Source organism: Jaculus jaculus, chromosome 1, assembly GCF_020740685.1.
Source record: "Jaculus jaculus isolate mJacJac1 chromosome 1, mJacJac1.mat.Y.cur, whole genome shotgun sequence".
In the NCBI taxonomy this organism is placed as follows: Eukaryota; Metazoa; Chordata; class Mammalia; order Rodentia; family Dipodidae; genus Jaculus; species Jaculus jaculus.
In genome coordinates this window covers 104,555,390-104,575,202 of record NC_059102.1, presented here as the reverse complement: position 1 = coordinate 104,575,202, position 19,813 = coordinate 104,555,390, and the positions used below count along the sequence as shown (strand labels likewise).

Genomic DNA, 19,813 nt, shown 5'->3' with positions numbered 1-19,813 from the left:
AATACAGGCCTGGGGGTGGAGGGGTAATAGTTCAGTATAAAAACAGAAGGAAAGGAAGGAAAAAATACCCGGGCATGGTGGCACATGCCTTTAATCCCAGCACTCAGGAGGCAGAGGTAGGAGGATCACCGTGAGTTCAAGTGAATTCCAGTATTTCAGTTCAGCTTGGGCTAGAGTGAGACCCTACCTCGAAAAACCAAAAAAAAAAAAAAAAAAAAAAGAAGAAAAGAAAAGAAGGAAGAATTAAAGTTTAATGCCAGTCTAGGCTACACAGTAAAATTCTGTCTGAAAAAAGAAAAGTGGAAGCTGGGAGTGGTGGTGGTACATACCTTTAATCCTAGCACTAAGAGGCAGAGGTAAGAGGATCACTACGAGTTGGAGGCCATTCTGGGGCTACAGAGTGAATTCTATTCAGCCTGGGCTACACTGAGACCCTACGAAAAGAAGAAGAAGAAAAGAAAAAAGTTGAGTCTGAGTCCAGTCTGGCCTTTTTACTTTTCACTGTTAAGATCCCATTGCAGTGGTTTAAGGAGAAAAGTAAAAGAGATGAAAATAGTTCCTTGGTGGTTAAAATGGAACTTTATAATTGGCAGGATAGGACATGGTTTCCAGATTCTTCCAGCTGGCTTCTTGGTACATTCCTCCAGGTTCTGAGGTTCTACGCTCCAGTCTCCGCCATTTCGGCTGGGCTGTAGCTAACACCATCTTTGGTCCCACTTTTGTGCCTACACAGCAAGGAACTAGAATCAGAAAACTGGCCTGGATGATCTCATTTGCATATATTTTGCATGAAGCCTGAAGTTCCCATTAGGGAAGAAGGCTGGGCTGAGGGGAGGGTCAGTAGATAGATACCTGTGCTGCCTCCTCATGTGCACAAAGAAGGCTATGCTGGTGGCTGCAAAGAGGAGGCCAAAAACCAGGGCCAGGATGTCACCTGGGAGGGAGGGAAAAGAGAAAAGGCTGCCTCGGGGTGTACCACGAGCCCACAAGTTTCCCTCCAAGCTGGCTGCAATGTGTGCCTGACCCTTGCCCTGAGTTCTCAAGCAGCCCCCATGGCTGCAGTCTCCAGGAGGAGGCCAGCTGGGGATAAGAGTGAACATATGCAAAGGGTAAGACAAGCCCCATTTCCTTCCTAACAGCTAGGTGAAAGGTTGTTAAGGGACAGATATAGGAGGTTCTAGAGCTCCATCTGATCAACTAAGCTAGAGGTGGGGGAGGGGCATAGGGGAAATCCCCACCTCAATTTGTCATATTCGTCTGGGGAGGGGGTCTGTTCTGCATAAAAAGGGTAGTCTTGATTAGCTCCTGGACTGAAGGATAACAAAGAGTGTCCCCTGACATCAGGGACACACTCACCAGCAGCGAGGCAGGAATACATGTGGACTAAAAAGAAAAGAGACAGAACCATTAGCTATAGAGGACTGTGACCATCAGTGACAGACAGGCACTCATGAAGGCACAGCGGAGGAGGGAAGGGACCTGTGACTGGGTGGGGGGTGGCAATATGGGACAGCAGACAATCCTGCACCTGGCTCAGGGCTGCTGTCCACTCCAGCAGGGAAGGAGGCCTCGATTATTCTCCCATTCAAAGGCTGCATGGCTCGGAAGTTCAGCTGTAGCCGAGAATTATGATGTCCCCACAGGGAAACAGAGAGAATGTGGAGCTGGGGAGGGCAATGGATAGTAAGGTGGGCTCAAGCAACAAGACATCCTGGCCTACTCATCCAACACCTCCACTTCCCCCACCCACCATGTGGTTCCTTGGATCTGTTCTCATCTCTTCCTACTTTCCCTTTTCCCTGCACAGGTATCAACACCACACCCCACCTTTACCTGCCTAGCACTCAGCTTCACTGTCTGGTTGAACACAGTCCAGATGACCCCCTGGGAGCAGGGTGGTGTGGTTAGAGACCCCTCGTACCGGAAGTAGCGGCTAAGGTCAGAGGGCAACAGTGCAGATACATCCAGTCCTGGGATCTTAATCTGTGAACCTATGGGGAACACCGGTGTTGGGGTTTCATTCCAAAAGCTCCCAGCTCAGGCATGGTTTTACCACTTCTCACTATGTGTGTTCCCTTCCCATAATTCAGCACAAGACATAACCCATAGGAGGGCAAGGGCTTTGGACAAGTAGAAGGGGCTCACAGTGAGGAGAGAGCTCCAGTCCTCCTTTTGAGCCTTCACTTATTTTGGATACTGCCATACCATGTTGGAGAACGGATTTAAACCCAGAGCGAATTAACAGGAGAAAATAATGGCTGAGATGCAGCTCAGGGATAGAGGACTTAAATTAGATCTCTGATACCACACACATGCACGCCCGCACGTACACACACACACACACACACACACACACACACACACACAGATTAAGTAACTTATAAATAAACTTTACAATTGTAACTAAAAGAAAACAGACACAAACTTCAAAAGTACTGTACCCCTGCCAGGCGTGGTGGTGCACAGAGGTAGGAGGAATGCCATGAGTTCAAGGCCACCCTGAGACTTTGTTGTGAATTCTAGGTTAGCCTGGGCTACAGTGAAACCCTACCTCAGAAAAAAAAAAAAAAAAGTACTGTACTCTCCAGCTTAGCAAAACCCTACAAGTCTAGTAGAGTAAGTAAGGTTTAAAATGACCCAGGGGGCTAGAGCGATGGCTTAACAGGGTGCTTGCCTGCAAAGCCAAAGGCCCCAAGTTCGATTCTTCAGGACCCACGTAAGCCAGATGCACAAGGTGGCATATGCGTCTGGAGTTCATTTGCAGTAGCTGAAGGCCCTGGTGTGCCCATTCTCTCTCCCTCCCCCAACTCAAATAACTAAATAAAATGAAATAAAGAAAAATACTAAGGGGCTTTCGAGATGGCTTAGCAGTTAAGGCACTTGCCTGCAAAGCCTAAGGGTCTAGGTTCATTCCCTAGGATAGACGTAAAGCCAGGGCACAAGGTGGTACAAGCAGCTGTCAAGTTCATTTGCAGTGGCTGAAGGACCTGGCCACCCATTCTCATTCTCTCTCTCTCTATTTGCCTCTTTCTCTCTCAAATAAATAAAATAAAATGACCTCACAGTAGGGTTGAGGAGGTGGCTCAGTGGTTAACAGTGCTTGTGGCCTCTTGGGCTATAGACTATAGAGTGCAGTTCAACTCCCTAGAACCCACATAAAAAACTGGGTGTCTTGCTGGGCATGGCGGTGCACGCCTTCAATCCCAGCACTCAGGATGCCGAGGTAGGAGGATCGCCATGAGTTCAAGGCCACCTGAGACTACAGAGTTAATGCCAGGTCAGCCTGGACCAAAGTGAGACCCTACCTCGAAAAACCAAAACCAAAACAAAACCAAAAGAAACCTGGGTGCTATAACCTCATTTTGCAGAGACTTTGAGAATTTCTGGGGCTCACTGATTGACAGAAGCTTTATTTATTTATTTTTTTGTTTATTTTTATTTATTTGAAAGCAACAGAGAGAGAAAGAGGCAGAGAGAAAGACAGAGGAGAGTGGGTGCGCCAGGGCCTCCAGCCACTGCAAACGAACTCCAGATGCATGTGCCCCCTTGTGCATCTGGCTAACGTGGGTCCTGGGGAATCGAGCCTCGAACCAGGGTCCTTAAGTTTCATAGGCCAGTGCTTAACCGCTAAGGAATCTCTCCAGCCCTGACAGAAGCTTTAGATCGAGGGAGAAACCTGTCTTATTGAAGGGCAAACCATATGAGGACACCTGATGTTCTCCTCTGGCGTCCACATGCACATACATGTGGCATGCCCATCTGTACAACCTACATTAACTGAGAAGGGAACAGAGATTTCCAACTAAAGTCAGCCTAACTCCACCCAGGGCCTCACACATCCTAGGTAGTGCTCCACCACTGAGCTATATCTCTAGCCCCCACTTTTTTTGTTTCTTTTTCTCAAGGTAGGGTCTTGCTCTAGCTCAAACTGACCTGGAATTCACTATGTAGTCACAGGGTAGCCTCAAACTCATGGCAGTCCTCCTATCTTTGCCTCCCAAGTGCTAGGATTAAAGGTGTGCACCACCAAGTCCATCTCTCTAGCCCTTTTTTTTTTTTTTTTTTTTGGTTTTTCGAGGTAGGGTCTCACTCTGGCTCAGGCTGACCTGGAATTCACTATGTAGTCTCAGGGTGGCCTCGAACTCTCGGCGATCCTTCTACCTCTGCCTCCCGAGTGCTGGGATTAAAGGCATGCACCACCACACCCGGCTCTAGCCCTTTTTAAAAAAAAAAATTATTTATTTTAATTTATTTGAGAGATAGAGAGAATGGGTGCTCCAGGTCCTCTAGCCACTACAAACGAACTTCAGATGCAAGTGCCCACCTTGTGTATCTGGCTTACGTGGGTCCTGGGGAATCAAACCTGGGTCCTTTGGCTTTGCAGGCAAGTGCAAGCCATCTTTCCAGCCCTCTAGCCCCCCCCCACACCCCTTTTTATTGGTTTTTCAAGGTATGGTTTCACTCTACTCTAGGCTGACCTGGAATTCACTATGTAGCCTTAGGGTGGCCTCGAACTCACAGCGATCCTCCCACCTCTGTCTCTTAAGTGCTGGGATTAAAGGTGTGCATCATCATGCCTGGCTCCCACTAGCCCTTTTCGAGATGGGGTCCCATGTAGCTCAAGAGTAGCCTCCAACTCTCTATACAGACTACCTTTGATCCTCTTGCCTCCACCTCTCAAAGTATTGGGATTACAGGCATGTACCACCATGTCCAGCTCGAAAGTATTCATGAATATAAAATATTTAATGTTTGGATTATAAATTTTATTTCTTGTTTGGACTTTGGTTTTTAATCATCAAGCTCGTGAATAATAGTTTGCCTGTTCTTGTTTGCCTCTTGTGAATTTATCTTGTAAAATTATCAGAGTCAGCTCACACTTCAACCCCTCCATATCTCAATTCTCAGCTCTGGGGTTTCAAGGGCAAGTCAAAAACTGACCTTCCTTGGCTGAAGAGATTGCTTAGTGGTTAAGGTGTTTGCCTGTGAAGCCAAAAGACCCAGGTTCAATCCTCAGGACCCACATAAGCCAAATGCACAAGGTGGCACATGCATCTGGGGTTTGTTTACAGCAGTTGAAGCCCCTGGCATGTCCATTTTCTCCCTCTATCTGGCTCTTTCCCTCTCTCCCAAATAAATAAAATAATTAATTATTTTTTAAAAAAAAAAACTGACCTTCCTCAGCGATCTCTTCCAAATGTGACAGCAACTGTTCATAGGCGCTGTTTTCTTCTGGGCCCTCCTGCAGGGTGGGGGGGGGGGGAGATGACAGTGCAGTTCAGACCGATACCTGTGTATTTAGAACCACAGGTGGACAACTGAGCATGCTCTCTGAAAATGCTAGGGGAACATAAGATTTTCTTACTCAAAGTCTAATACTCTCATTTTGCCAAGGAACAAGCTTGGTGGACAGATTTTCAGTGGCAAACGAGATGAGGAAGAGGAGAATGATCAGTTGCTTTACTAGGATGGATTCTGGGCCCTGAGTAACCTGAGACCTGGTAACTAATACTTTCCCTCATCACTACCTTCATACACACTTCATGGTCTCCTCTACAAAAACCATGATACAGAGCCGAGTGTGGTGGCGCATGCCTTTAATCCCAGCACTCGGGAGGCAGAGGTTTGAGGCCACCCTGAGGCTACATAGTTAATTCCAGGTCAGCCTAGGCCACAGTGAGACCCTACCTCGAAAAACCAAAAAAAAACAAAAAAACAAAAAAAAACATGATACAGCTGGGCATGGTGGCGCACATCTTTAATTCCAACACTCAGGAGACAGAGGTAGGAGGATTGCCAGGAGTTTGAGGCCACCCTGTGACTATATAGTGAATTCCAGGTCAGCCTGGGCTAGCATGAGACCCTACCTTGAAAAACCAAAAAAAAAAAAAAGAACCGTGATACATGTCATATGTCTGTTACCTTTTCATTCACTTTAATAATGCATGTACTTAGGCCAGGCATGGTGGTGCACGCCTTGAATCCCTTGGGAGGCAGAGTTAGGAAGATCACCATGAGTTCAAGGCCACTGATTCTACATAATGAATTCCCATCAGCCTGGGCTAGAGTAAAACCCTACCTCAGAAAAGCAAATAAATAAATAATAAATTTTTTTGTTGCTGTTGTTTTGTTTTTTCGAGGTAGGGTCTCACTCTGACTCAGGCTGACCTGGAATTCACTATGTAGTCTCAGGGTGGCCTCGAACTCTCGGTGATCCTCCTATATCTGCCTCCTGAGTGCTGGGATTAAAGGCGTGCGCCACCACGCCCGGCCCTAAATAATAAAATTTTTAAAAAAATAATAATGCATGTACTTGACTTTTAGAATGGTCCTGACATGCTATTGCTGAGGCATTTCTCTGAACTATGTTGTAAACTTATACTAGTGAGTCTGGCAGGTATCTGGCCTCTTCACTTTTCCTGCCTCATTCGAGCATGCTGTATGCATTCTTGATCATTTACAGGTACAATATTGCATTTTATGAAGGGGAAATGATGGGTCAGGAATAGTAGAAAAATTACTCCTCCCCAGATCCCAGTCTGTTGTACATGACATTCCCCAAATATTCTGAATCTTTATGCATGCTGTTCTTTTTCTGTGCAACATTCACTCCCCCCCACCCGCCACTCACGAAGGCTCAAGTTTCACGTCCTTGGTGACCATTATTTTAGTGTTCTTCATATGTATCTATCAGGTCAGCCTTCTGCACTGGCTGTGAGATTCTTAGAAGCAAGGACCCAGGGCCTCTGAGTCTTTTTTTTTTTTAACCTGAGGTAGGGTCTCACTGTAGCCCAGGCTGACCTGGAATTCACTATGGAGTCTCAGGGTGGCCTTGAACTCATGGTAATCCTCCTACCTCTGCCTCCGGAGTGCTGAGATTAAAGGTGTACACCACCACCCGCAGCTTTCTTTTTCCCTTTTTTTTTTTTTCTTTTTGGGAGAGAGAGAGAAAGAGGCAGAGACAGTGAAAGAGAGAATGGGCTCACCAAGGCCTCCAGCCACTGCAAGTGAACTCCAGAGGCATGTGCCACCTTGTGCATCTGGCTTAAGTGGGTCCTGGGAATGGAACCTAGGCCCTTTGGCTTTGCAGGCAAGCGCCTTAACCACTAAGCCATCCCTCCAGCCCTTCTGGGTCTTTTTTTGTGCTCTAGTGCCTGGTCCACTGTAGGTGCTGAATGAATGAATTCATGAGTGAGTGAGAATGACAGCTCATGACCAGGTCGAGACTGCTAAAGTGGGATCCCCGGGGGGGGGGGGGGGTAAGATTCACCGAACCACTGAGGGAGGCGGGAAATGCGGGCGTTATATCTGGTACCTGCAAAAACGCCGCCAAGACGGCCAGGCCTCCAGGGCGCCCCAAGGCCTCGTGAAATTCCGAGAAGGCGGTGCTGAGATGAACCACATGGATCTAGAGACCACAAGACGGTCAGCGAGGCCACGCGGCTGCCACACCCCCTTTTGCTTTCTCCTGGGTCTGCGTGACACCCACCTCGGCAGGGAAACGGTGGCCATTGATAGTGTGCTCCGAGCCCGGGTGATCCGAAGTCCCCCAGTGCAGATGCAACTGCAGGGCCCGGTACTCCTGCCCGGGACCCAGAGCCATCTCCAGACCCCGAGGCAGAGTCAGCTGCACTGCACGGGAGCGCGCGATGAGCGAGGGCAGCTCCCGGCCCGCGCGCCCGCGCGCCCGCGCCCCCGCGCCCCCCGCGCCCCCGCGCCCCCGCGCCCCCGCGCAGCACGCCCTGCCCGCGGCCCCGCCCCTCACCCGTGTGGCCATTGTTGCTCAGGTTCAGTTCCGGGAGCGGCTGGAGCTCGTAGCCCAGCAGTTCCAGAGGTTGCAGGGCGCGGCAGTGCGCGGTGAGCTCGGGCCGGATATCCACCGGGGACTGGAAGCGGCCGGCGCAGGCTGGGGACACCTGGGGCCAGGGTGGGGTGCCTGGGGCGAGAGGACTCTGCTGACTCTGAGACGGGAGCTCAGCCAAAGACACAGGGGTGGAGTCAGGAGTTTTCAGAGCGGGAAATAAAAATGAGGGACTTGGACGGGGACCCGAGCCGGCTGTGAGTGGGACGCCCCAGACCTGTATTGGATGGGGATGGTTCCCAGACTGGGTCTGTGTAGGGGAAGGGGTGTCTCACCTCCGTAGCTCCAGAGACTGTGGTCATCACCATCATGCCCTGCATAAATGAAAGACGGATGAACTAGCCTGTGGCCAGGAAGAGATGGGATTCCTCGCCACCGCTGACTGGCACGCAAAACCCGGATGTCTTATAGGGTCAAGGCAGATAACAGAAGTGACTGCAGCGAGCCAGTGGGCTGCCCAGCCACCAAATACGACTCTACCGCTGGAAAGACAAACAGACCCAACTGGCAGGAAGACAGCAGTTTGCAAACACTTGTAAGGTCTGTAGAGTGGAAGGAAACCAGTTCCCCGACCCAAATCAGTAGACCGTTGTTCCTTTCTCCCTTCCTCATCCCATCTCCACTCATCCCTCTGCGCTTTCTAGTGTCCAGGTCTTTTCCCAAAGGTCCTGGCTTGGAGCGGGGAAGGTGCACGCTTGGAATGCCAGCATTCAGAGGTGGAGGGAGAAGGGTCATCCTAGCAAGTTCCAGGGCTACATAGTGAGACTTGACCGCCCCCCACCCCCATCCAAGAAAAAGCAAGCCAAAGTTCCTGACAAAGCATCAGGGTTCCCCTGTCTGCTGAGTCCTGCTTCCAAGTTTCAGCTTTCCCACTGCACACTGAGGAAGAGTGATCGCTGCGGGCTCCTGCCCTCCCTCTGGACTCCCCATCTTTCCCATTCCCCCTCTTTCCTTTCCCTTCATATTCTTCCCTCTCAACCAACTTCCCCCCCCCCCACATTCATCTCTTTCTTTTCTCCAACCTCTCATTCCTATTTGGCCCCTTCTAGATCTGGAAGGGGGAGGGGTCTCTGGTGGGAGCTGGGAGAAGGGCTCCTTGTTAGTATGGTTTCCTTCCTGAATGGTCACTGTCTGAGCTGCGGTGTGGGGAGGGGAGCATGAACCTACACGAGCCTGGATTTGGAGACTGATGACCACTTACCTCCTTTGCCTTTGTGGGAATCTTGACTGTGCCCTGGGGCTTCCACAGTGGGGAGGTCCTCTAATTTCAGGGAGTCCTCCTGCTCAGATTTAGAATTGACGGGTGGAGCCACCTCTCCAGGTGGATACTCTTCCCTGGGCAGATCCTCCAGTAACAGTGGGTCATCTTCACCAGATGAACTCTCTCCGGTGGAGGGATCCCCTTGCATCCAGGACAGGCTCTGGGGATAAGCTGGCGCTGGAACTAGCAGTAACAGCAGCAGCTGTACGGTAGCGGCCTGGATCAGCAGAGGGGGCCAGGGGCTGGGGCACAGCAAAGCCATGCGGCTGACTGGGGTGTCCCAGGACACGGTGTGTACGGGCCGTACGTGCAGCATCAGGAACAGGAGCTGGGTGGGGGAGGAGCAAGCCTCGAGGGGAGCAGGCTGACTCAGAGAGTGCCCTTTTGTAGAGATGGAGCCAAAGTCTGGCGGGTCTGTCTGGCCCTGCGCCCCCTCCCCACACCAAAGCCTGGATGGGGGTGGCCTGAGGGACAGGTGTGTGCGCAAGCAGAAGGTTATCAGGGTCACAAGCTCACCTTGGAACCCAAGGCACCACCTGGCACTGTACAGGCTCTCCCTGGCACTATCCAGCTTCTGCCAGTCAATCTCTGCTAACCCTGGCCTGCTTCCCAGCCCAGGCAAGGCAGGGGAAAGACTGGAGCTGGGCCCCTGTGTTGCCTGGCTCAGAGGACAACCAATCCATGTATACATTCCTGGCCCAGTCAGGAAGCAAGTAAAGTGGCAGTGCAGCCCCCTGGGAGAGCCTGGGGGTGGGTGAGGGGAGAGATAGATAGGTAGGGGGCAAATTTGAGTATAAATGGAAGGTAGTATGTGAGAGACTCTGGGTCTGGAGTAAATGTATTTATTTTCTATCTTTTCACTCCTCTAACCAAACAACTTCATTAGATCTCCACTGTCTACCAAAGTATGCCCATTTTCTTTTTCTGATTTCCAGGTCCTGGCCCAAAAGGGCTGGAAAGATGGCTCAGCAGTTAAAGGCACTTGCTTGAAAGCCTGATAGCCCAGGTTCAGGTCCTCAGTTCCCACATAGAGCCAGATGCACAAAGTGGAACATACATTTGGAGTTCATTAGCAATGGCAGAAGGTCCTATGATGCCCATGTTCCCTCTCAAATGAATAAATAAGAATATTTTTTTAAAAACTTGCCCAAGACTGTTCCATCTTGTTCATGCTACTCTCCCTCATACTCCAGTCAAATTAAACTATTCAGTTTTTTCTTTTTTATTATTTATTTATTTGAGAGTGACAGAGAAAGAGGCAGAGAGAAAGAGAGAGAGAGAATGGGAGTGCCAGGGCTTCCAGCTGCCGCTAACTCCAGACACGTGTGCCCCCTTGTGCATCTTGCTAACGTGGGTCCTGGGGAATCGAGCCTCGAACTAGTGTCCTTAGGCTTCACAGGCAAGCACTTAACTGCTAAGCCATCTCTCCAGCCCTAAACTATTCATTTTTGTGAACTTTTTTTTTTTTTTTTCGAGGTAGAGTCTCTGGCCCAGGCTGACCTAGAATTCACTACGTAGTCTCAGGGTATCCTCGAACTCATAGTGAACCTCCTACCTCAGCCTCCCGAGTGCTGGGATTAAAGGTGTGCACCACCACACCTGGCTCATTGTGAACTTTTTTTTTCTTTTTTTCCTGTTCTGGAGATCAAATCCAGGGCCTTGTGCATACTAGGCAAGCACTTATACTTTCAGACTCAAGCTATCCTTTTTGTTTTGTTTGAGGTTTGTTTTTGTTTTTCTTTCTTTTTTTAAATTTTTATTTATTTATTTATTTGACAGAGAAAGAGGGAGAGAGAGAGAATGGGCACGCCAGGGCCTCCAGCCACTGTAAACGAACTCCAGATGCATGTGGCCCCTGTGTATCTGGCTAACGTGGATCCTGGGGAATCAAACCTAGGTCCTTTGGCCTTGCAGGCAAATGCCTTAGCCGCTAAGCCATCCCTCCAGGCCTGTTTTTCTTTTTTTTTTTAATTTTAATTTTTATTTATTTATTTATTTGAGAGTGACAGACACAGAGAGAAAGGCAGATAGAGGGAGAGAGAGAGAATGGGCGCACCAGGGCTTCCAGCCTCTGCAAACAAACTCCAGATGCCCCCTTGTGCATCTGGCTAACATGGGGCCTGGGGAACTGAGCCTCGAACGGGGGTCCTTAGGCTTCACAGGCAAGCGCTTAACTGCTAAGCCATCTCTCCAGCCCATCTTTTTTTTTTTTTTTTAAGAAAAATTTTATTTATTTGAGAGAGAGGCAGGGGGAAGAGGCAGATAGAGAGAATGGGTGCGAAAGGGCCTCTAGCCAATGCAGATTTTTTTTTAAACATTTATTTGTGAGCAGAGATAAGAGGGAAAAAGAGAATGAATGGGTGTGTCAGAGCCTTCAGTCACTGAAAACAAACTCCAGATTTATGGGCCACTTTGTGCATCTCACTTTGCTTTACATGGGTACTGGAGAATTGAACCTGGGTTGTTAGCTTTACAGGTAAGCATGTTAACTGCTGAGCCATCTCTTCATCCCACTTGTTTGAGATTTTGAGAGAGAGTCTTGTAGTCCAGGCTGGCCTAGAATTACTATGTAGACCAAACTATGTAGCTTCAAACTCAAGGCAGTCCACCTGCCTCAGCTTCCTAAGTGCTGTAATTATAAATGTGAGCTACTATGCCCAGCTACATTTTTTTCTCTTAAACTTTTTGTTGCCTTTTTAAAATTTAATCATTCACTCTTGCACTATGGACTAGGGGTATGGAAATGAAAGAGTCACTACCCAGAGGAACTCACAGCCCACTGAGTGAGGACAAATACTGTCATAATACATGTGAGGAAAATAGATTAATTCTGCCCTACAAGATAATACATAAGTGAGCAAAATTTGATCCCAGCCTTGAAGAAGCAGCACCCTTATTGGAGGGAAAATAAAGACAAAAGATAATAATAATGGGAAGAATGGTATTCTAGGCATGAAAGGAGAGGCATGAAATATTTTGAGCAGGAGAGTGACAGAATCCAATTCTTAGATTAGATTATGTTGAGGACTAGTACAAACATGGATTGGATGGACAGACTGAGTGCCAGGAGATGAGAAAAATAAGAATGGCCTTTGTGCTTCTGATTATCCACTTAATGAACCTTTACTGAGCCCATTTCAATCCTCCAGCTATTGCCTTAGAATACAGCATAGAATTCTATAGCTCACATTCTAGATAAGTCCCTATGGCCTCACCAAATCACAGGAGAATAAATCCACTTCATGTTCATATCTAGGGCCATTCAGTAGGTATGCACCAGTATAGTTGTATAGGTTAAGTGGATGTGCTAAGTATTTCTAATTCTGTGGCATATTGCCACAGTCTCTGGTTCCAGGTGCCACTCTATCCTAACTCCTTTCTGGGGACCCTCTAGCACTCATGATCCCTTATTGAAAGGGATAATGCTTATCAGAGAAGAGGTCTAAGGACCCCATTTTAGTGCCCCAGCTAGCTTAGACTCTGTTGGTTGGTGCTTGTGAAGCTACCATAGATTTATCCTCTCACTTTCTTAAATCTGTTCTTCAATTCCTCCAAAAAGGCAGGGCTTCCAGTCACTGCAAAATAACTCTAGATGCATGCATCACCTTGTGCATTTGGCTTATGTGGGTATTGGGGAATTGAACCTGGGTCCTTAGGCTTCAAAGGCAAGCATCTTAACCAGAGTCATCACTCCAGCCCACAAAGCCTTTCTTTCTTTTTGGTTTTTCAAGGTAGGTTATCATTCTAGCCTAGGCTGAACTGGAATTCACTATGTAGTCTCAGGCTGGCCTCAAACTCACTGCAATCCTCCTTCCTCTGCCTCCTGAGTGTTGGGATTAAAGGCGTGTACCACCATGCCTGCACAAAGCCTTTTTTTCTTTTAAAATTTTTTTTGTTTATTTTTATTTATTTATTTGAGAGTGACAGACATACAGAGAGAGAGAAAGAGAATGGAAACACAAGGGCCTCCAGCCACTGCAAACGAACTCTGCGCTACCATGCCTGGCTTACAAAGCCTTTCTTAACCAACCCTCCACCACAGTCCAGAAGGCTCTCTAGTATCTCCAAGCTACCCTAACTCTTTGCCTGCCTTCAATAATAACCTTGCCCACCATTTAACTCGTATGAGGATGATTCATGACATTTTATCTGCCCTCATAACCTTGAGCTCCATGAGGGCAGGGTCCAGTATTTGACTGAGTCGATCTTTTATCCATCAGCCATTAATGGAGCATTTTCTCCCTGGAGATCAATTTTCCAGGTACTTCAGAAATCTCATATTGACCAAGATGTCCTTTCCATCCCCAAGGACTCATTGCCAGTGACCTGTGTGTGTCAAACTCCAGTTGTCCCAAGGATATGAACTCCTTTTTGATTTTATTTTTTATGTGTATGAATGTGTGAATGTTGGCACATAGATGCTATGGCACGTATGTGGAACTCAAAGGATCTTTCGGTTGTCACCTGTCTTCCTAACTTGAGGCAGAGTTTCTCACTGTAGATTGTCCTTGTACTGTACTTTGCTGCATCCACCATGAGCTTCTGGGAAATTCTCTGGACTCTACCTATCTTACTGTCAGCAGAATCAGCACGCTGGGATTACAGAAGCCCACCACAGCTTCCAGCTTCATATGTGGGGTCTGAGGATTGAACTTGGGTGCTCCAGCTTGAGCATTTTATCCACTGGACCATCTTTCCAACCTCTCACTCTAGCTCAGGCTGACCTGGAATTCACTATGCCGTCTCAAGCTGGCCTCAAACTTATAGCGATCCTCCTACCTCTGCCTCCCAAGTGCGGGGATTAAAGGTGTGTGCCACCAAGCCCAGCAAACCTCTTGTATAGCATCTTTTTTATAGAGTTTAGACTGGCTTTGAACTCAACTGTGTAGACCAGGATAGCCTCAAGCCCTAAGTGATCCTCTTGCCTCAGAGTGCTGGGATTATAGGTATGTACTACCGTGCCTGGCATGAAATCACTTTTTAAAAAAATTATTTATTGATTAGAGAGAGAGAAAGAGGCAGATAGAGAATGGGCTCTCCGGGCTTCCAGCCACTGCAAACAAATTCCAGATGCATGTGTCTCCTTGTATATCTGGCTTATGTAGCTCCTAGGGAGTTGAACCTGGATCCTTTGGCTTTCCAGGCAAACGCCTTAACAGCTAAGCCATCTCTCCAGCTTGAAATCACATTTTTATCTATGCCAAATCATCTGCCATCTCTATCATGTTCTATATCTATAAATATGTATGGCTGTCACATGTAGTGGCCAGTGCCTTTAATCCCTGAACTCAGGTGGAAGAGGTGGGAGGTTCACTGTGTGTTTGAGGCCAGCCTGACACTACATAGTAAACAGGTCAGGCTGGGCTAGAATAAGACCCTACCTCAAACAAAACAAAAACAAAAAATAAAACTTGTGTGGCTGAATAACGGCAATCCTCTTCCAAGTGGTCATCTTAGGAGGTACTCAGCCAAACATCCTAGTTTGCCTTTCTGGAGCTGGGTTGGGGATGACTCAGTAGGACAACACTGGTTGCCTTCTGAAGCCAAGTTCAGAGCTATCCATGGCATTCTGATCCAGTATTCTCTGGATAATCAGCTGTTTTCAGCCCCTGTCTTAGACCCTGGCATGTAGAAGTCATGGTAATAATCTGAATTGGATGAGCTTGTGCAGAACAGAATATGGTAATAATTAGTCTAGTTCAGGTAAGAGAAGTCATAGTAGCAGACAGGACCAAAGTACCATGCTAAATGTGGTCTGGGGCCTCAGGGCTAGACACTTCTGTCCCATACCAATCTCAGCCTTTATTCATTTTACTTCTTTCTTAACATTCTGAACACTTCAGTCTTTTCAGGGTCTCTTTGTATGCTTCTTTAAAATAATTTTTTCAAAATATAGCATCTTTTTTTAAAATGACTTTAAAAAATATTTTATTTACTTATTTGAGATAGAGCAAGGAGAAGTAGAGAGAGAATGAGCACACCAGGGCCTCTAGCCACTGCAAACGAACACCAGCTACATGTACCACTAAGGAGCCCAAACCAAAGTAACACCATGACAGGCTTTAAAAATATTAATAGGCCTAAGTTTCTGCTTCCCTGAAGGGCCCAAGTTACTAACCCAGTGCTTTGCAGTTTCTGATAAAAACCACAAACTTCCCAGTACCCAAAATACTCCCTATGGGCCAATCAAAAAGGACCAAATAGATGTTATACATTCCTGTGGCTCTTGTGGCTATAGATAAGTTTGCTTAACATTCCTCAGCTACTATCTAACCAATCAGCTTGTAACATGTATACTCTTGCTAAATGTCAACCAATCATGTAACTGCCATGTTGGAAATTCCCCTCTTCTTTGTTTGAATCCAATCAAAGCTTCTCTCGGACACCATTCCAGGCTCTTGGATGGACCACTGCATTGGTAAAGTCTGTAGCCCAAGCTTAAGCCAGAAATAAAGCTCTTTGATGTTGCACATGTGTCCAAGTCTCTTGGTGGTCTTTGGGGACGCCATGATCTGGGCATAACATTTGGGGACTCGTCCGGGATCCCCAAGACCCCCTGAGACTGCCAACATGTTGAGTGGAACTGCTGGCTGATAAGTCTCTATGTTTTGTCTTTCTCTCCATCAGTGTAGAAGTGTGCTCACTCTGTAATTCCTATTTTGCTCCCATGGTCTGGATGACATGCCACTGGTGACCACCCTGCCTGGGCAGTGGGGTCCTGGGTGCCCCAGGCCCACCCGGAGGGGATTCAATACCCTTAGTGGATTTTCAGAGATGAAGCGGGTCGCTCCTCTGGTGTGAAGAGAGGTTGATATCTCACTTTCAGTTTTGCCTCCAGTGGCCAGGAGGATTTGTTCTGTTTCTCTGTTGTTCATTGTGATTATCCGTTGTGACGTGTTTGTAACTGTGTCTAAATAAATGGGACAGACGCAGGTGACACCCCTTTCTCTCCTAGAAGGCCATTTCAAGGAAGTCAGGAACTGTGCTCATAACTTGAGCATAGAACTTTAAAAGGGAAAGTTAAAAGTATTTTTGCAGGAGTGAATGGGCAACCTTTAATGTTGGATGGCCAACTGAAGGCACTTTTGATTTACTGACCATTTGTCAGGCCCAAAACATCATCTTTGGCAGACCTAGCCACCCAGATCAAGTACCTTACTTTTTTGTTTGATGAGACCTTGTTGAAAATCCCCCTCCTTTGCTAAAACTCTTATTCCCCCTCAGGCCAGCATTTCCACTGGTTTGGTTATAGAAGAAAAGAAGAAACCATCAAAACCAACCACTACTCCCTCTGCCCCACTCTACCCTGTTTTGCAGGAGCCCTTGAGGGAAGATCTCATTTTCCTTCCACCCTATCCCAAGCCTGAATTCCCAGAACCTTCCCAGGAACCAGATCAAGGGTAACAACCACAACCTCTACCATCTGGCCAGGCAGTATAACCCCCTCTGGGCAGTCCCCCTTACACTTGAAGTAGGGTCCAACAGAGCCAGCAGTCTGACTCCTCCACCCAGGCCCTCCCTTTAAGAGTCTTGGGGTCCCCTGACCAACATGGCAATCAACTTCACCACTATTGGCCCTTTGCTACTAGTGATCTTTATAAATAGAAAATGCAGACCCCAAACTTCTCTGAGAATCCTGGGGGTTTAATAGATTTATTATATTCTGTCATTTTCACCTACCTGCCAACCTGGGATGACTGTCAACAGCTTTTGCTGATCCTCTTTACCACTGAAGAAAGGGAGAGGATCCAGACTGAAGCTCGTAAACTGGTCCCTGGGATAGATGGGTCCCCAGCCAACAACCAGGCTATAATAGATGTGAACTTCCCTTTGACTAGACCTGACTGGGATTTCAACACAACAGAAGGTAAGGAGAGACTTCAGGTCTACCACCAGACTCTAATGGGGGGTTTTCGAGTGACTGCTAGGCAGCCCACCAATCTGGTCAAAGTTAGTGATGTGCAGCAAGGAAAAGATGAATGGCCTGCCACCTTTTTAGAAAGGCTCATGGAAGCATATTGAACATATACACCCATGGACCCAGAGAGACCTAAAAATAAAACTACAGTCATACTTAGTCATCAGGCGGCACCAGATATCAGGAGGAAAATACAAAAATTAGATAGGTTAGCAGACAAGAGTTTGCAGGAGCTAGTTGCCTTGGCAGAGCAAGTCTATAACAACAGGGAAAGTACAGAAGAGTATCAAGCTCGTCTTGGCCAATGAAAAGAACACTCACAATTTGGCCAAGATTCTTCTGGCAGTGACTGCTGAGTCTCTGGGAGGACGAAACTGATAATTCAAGAAACTTGCCACCAAACAAGGTAAGAGGGGACCTCAATGGGAGAGCTAAGCTCCAATGTAATCAATGTTCCTATTGTAGAGAAATGGGACGTTGGGTTAAGGTCTGTCCTAAGAAGCCTCCACAAAGAGATGGGAGCATGGACTGCATATGAGTTCTAGACCTGGAGGAGCTCAATGATTAGGGGGGATGGGGTTTGGCCCCCCTCCCCAAGCCCAGGGTAACCCTAAAAGTGGAGGGGACACCAATATATTTCCTAATAGATACTGGGGCACAGCATTCAGTGCTGACAGAGCCTCAAGGTAAGATGTCTACCAGGAAGTCCAGGATACAAGGGGCCACTGGCATGAACCAACACTCATGGACTACCTGAAGAACAGTGGATCTCGGCTCAGGCCGGGTATCCCACTCCTTCATGGTCATACCAGAGTGCCCCTTCCACCTGCTGGGGAGAGACTTGCTCACTAAAATGGGAGCCCAGATTTCGTTTGACCCAGATGGCCCCCACCTTGCTGACAAATGGAGACAACCTATACAAGCTTTAACTAAACAATTAGAAGATGAATATAGGCTCCATCAACAGCCAGGCCCATTGATGGATGTTGCTTAATGGCTACAAAAGTATCCCAAAGCCTGGGCAGAGACTGGGAGAATGGGACTGGCCTCACACTGTCCAGACATTTGGGTGGAACTAAAGCCTGGGGTGACCCCCATCTGAGTGCAATACCCTGTGTCACAAGAAGCCCACATGGGAATCACACTGCATATCAGGCACCTCCCAGACTTAGGGGTGCTTATCCCTTGCCATTTATCCTGGAATACACCCCTTCTCCCTGTAAAGAAGCCACACACAGGAGACTACCAGCCAGTCCAGGACTTAAGAGAAATCAACAAATGGGTGCTAGACATACATCCTATTGTCCCAACCCTTATACCCTCTTAAGTTCCCTGCCCCCTTCTTGAACCTGGAATACAGTTTTAGATCTAAAAGATGCCCTTTTCAGCCTGCTGTTGGCTGCTCAGAGCCAGCATTCTTTGCCTTTGAGTGGCATGATCCAGAGAAAGGATTTAATGGACAATTGACCTGGATGAGACTACCCCAGGGATTTAAAAATTCTCCTACCCTGTTTGATGAGGCCCTACGTGAAGTTTTAGGTGAGTACCATCAAACACATTCCTATCTCACCCTATTATAATATGTGGATGATATCCTGATAGCAGCAGACATGGCACAAGCTTGTCAGACTGGAACAGAAGACCTGTTAACCACCCTGGGAGACTTAGGCTACCATGCCTCTGCTAAGAAAAAAAAGAAAAAAAGCCCAAATATGCCTACAAGAAGTGATCTACTTGGGGTATATTCTCAAAGACGGGCAAAGATGGTTATTAGAGACTATGATGAGTATACTTCCCCCCACCACGTAAAGGGTGGTCCGTGAGTTTCTGGGGTCAGCAGGGTTCTGCTGCTTCTGGATCCCCATTTTTGCTGAACTAGCCAAGCCCCTATATGAACTGACCAAAGAGGGTGACCTCTTTCAGTGGTCCCAGGCCCAAGATCAGGCATTCAAAGACATTAAACAGGCCCTCCTGACAGCCCCTGCCTTAGGGTTGCCAGGCATCAACAAGCCCTTCCACCTCTATGTAGATGAAAGAAAAGGCATTGCAAAAGGGGGTCCTAACACAAACCCTTGGACCATGGAACCGACCAGTAGCTTATCTGTCAAAAAAAACTGGATCCAGTAGTGGCTGACCGCCTTGCCTAAGGATTGTAGTGGCTACTGCTCAATTAGTTAAAGATGCAGTAAGCTGACTTTGGGACAAGAACTTCATGTCGTTACCCTGCATGCTAGAGGGGGTCCTAAACAACCACCTGACTGGTGGATGAGCAGTATCCATATAACTCATTACCAAAGTTTGCTTTTGAATTCCCCGCAAGACTTAGGGAGAGAGGTACAGAGTCTGGTACTAACCGGCCCAGTGAGTACCACCTTCCCTGTCTTTCACCTAGATCTTTGTGCCCGGCCGGCTCCATATGGGAACACCCAGACCCAGATCCATGGTACAGAAATAAAAATTGTCCATCATATCAAGTTGGAGAGAGCAATGCCAATTGCGGTAGTGACTGCCAGGAACAAAAGCTCACAACTGTCAAATTTTATGTTTGTCCAGGGACAAATGACTATGGGACTTGTGGTGAGGCAGAAAATTTCTTTTGCTATAAATGGGGCTGTGAAACTAACGCTCCCTGGGTGAAGGATGAAAATCGGGATCTTAATACTGATTGATAGAGCAAATAACCAGACATGGTTAAAAAGGAGAAACCCTATCTCTATAACGGGAAAGGGACAAATGAGCACAGGATGGGAGGCTGGAAAAATTTGGGGTCTGA

General features: G+C 47.6%; 1 protein-coding gene across 3 annotated transcripts; it reads right to left on the bottom strand.

Moving 5' to 3' along the window:
- Window positions 1-472: 472 nt before the first annotated feature.
- Window positions 473-9,556, bottom strand: Ca9 (carbonic anhydrase 9). Of its 3 annotated transcripts, XM_045160542.1 has the most exons (11): window positions 9,063-9,546; window positions 8,137-8,175; window positions 7,766-7,936; window positions 7,490-7,632; window positions 7,316-7,408; window positions 5,176-5,242; window positions 1,834-1,991; window positions 1,529-1,664; window positions 1,357-1,383; window positions 853-934; window positions 473-725 (listed from the first exon to the last, which is right to left on the bottom strand). In XM_045160542.1, the coding sequence occupies exons 1-11, from the start codon at window positions 9,436-9,438 to the stop codon at window positions 659-661; spliced, it is 1,359 nt and encodes a 452-aa protein (XP_045016477.1). In that variant the 5' UTR covers window positions 9,439-9,546; the 3' UTR covers window positions 473-658. The 3 variants fall into 3 exon arrangements, with proteins under 3 accessions (XP_045016477.1, XP_045016484.1, XP_045016490.1); XM_045160549.1 differs by lacking the exon at window positions 7,316-7,408 and having other exon boundaries at window positions 9,063-9,548; XM_045160555.1 differs by lacking the exons at window positions 1,529-1,664; window positions 1,834-1,991 and having other exon boundaries at window positions 9,063-9,556.
- Window positions 9,557-19,813: the final 10,257 nt, after the last annotated feature.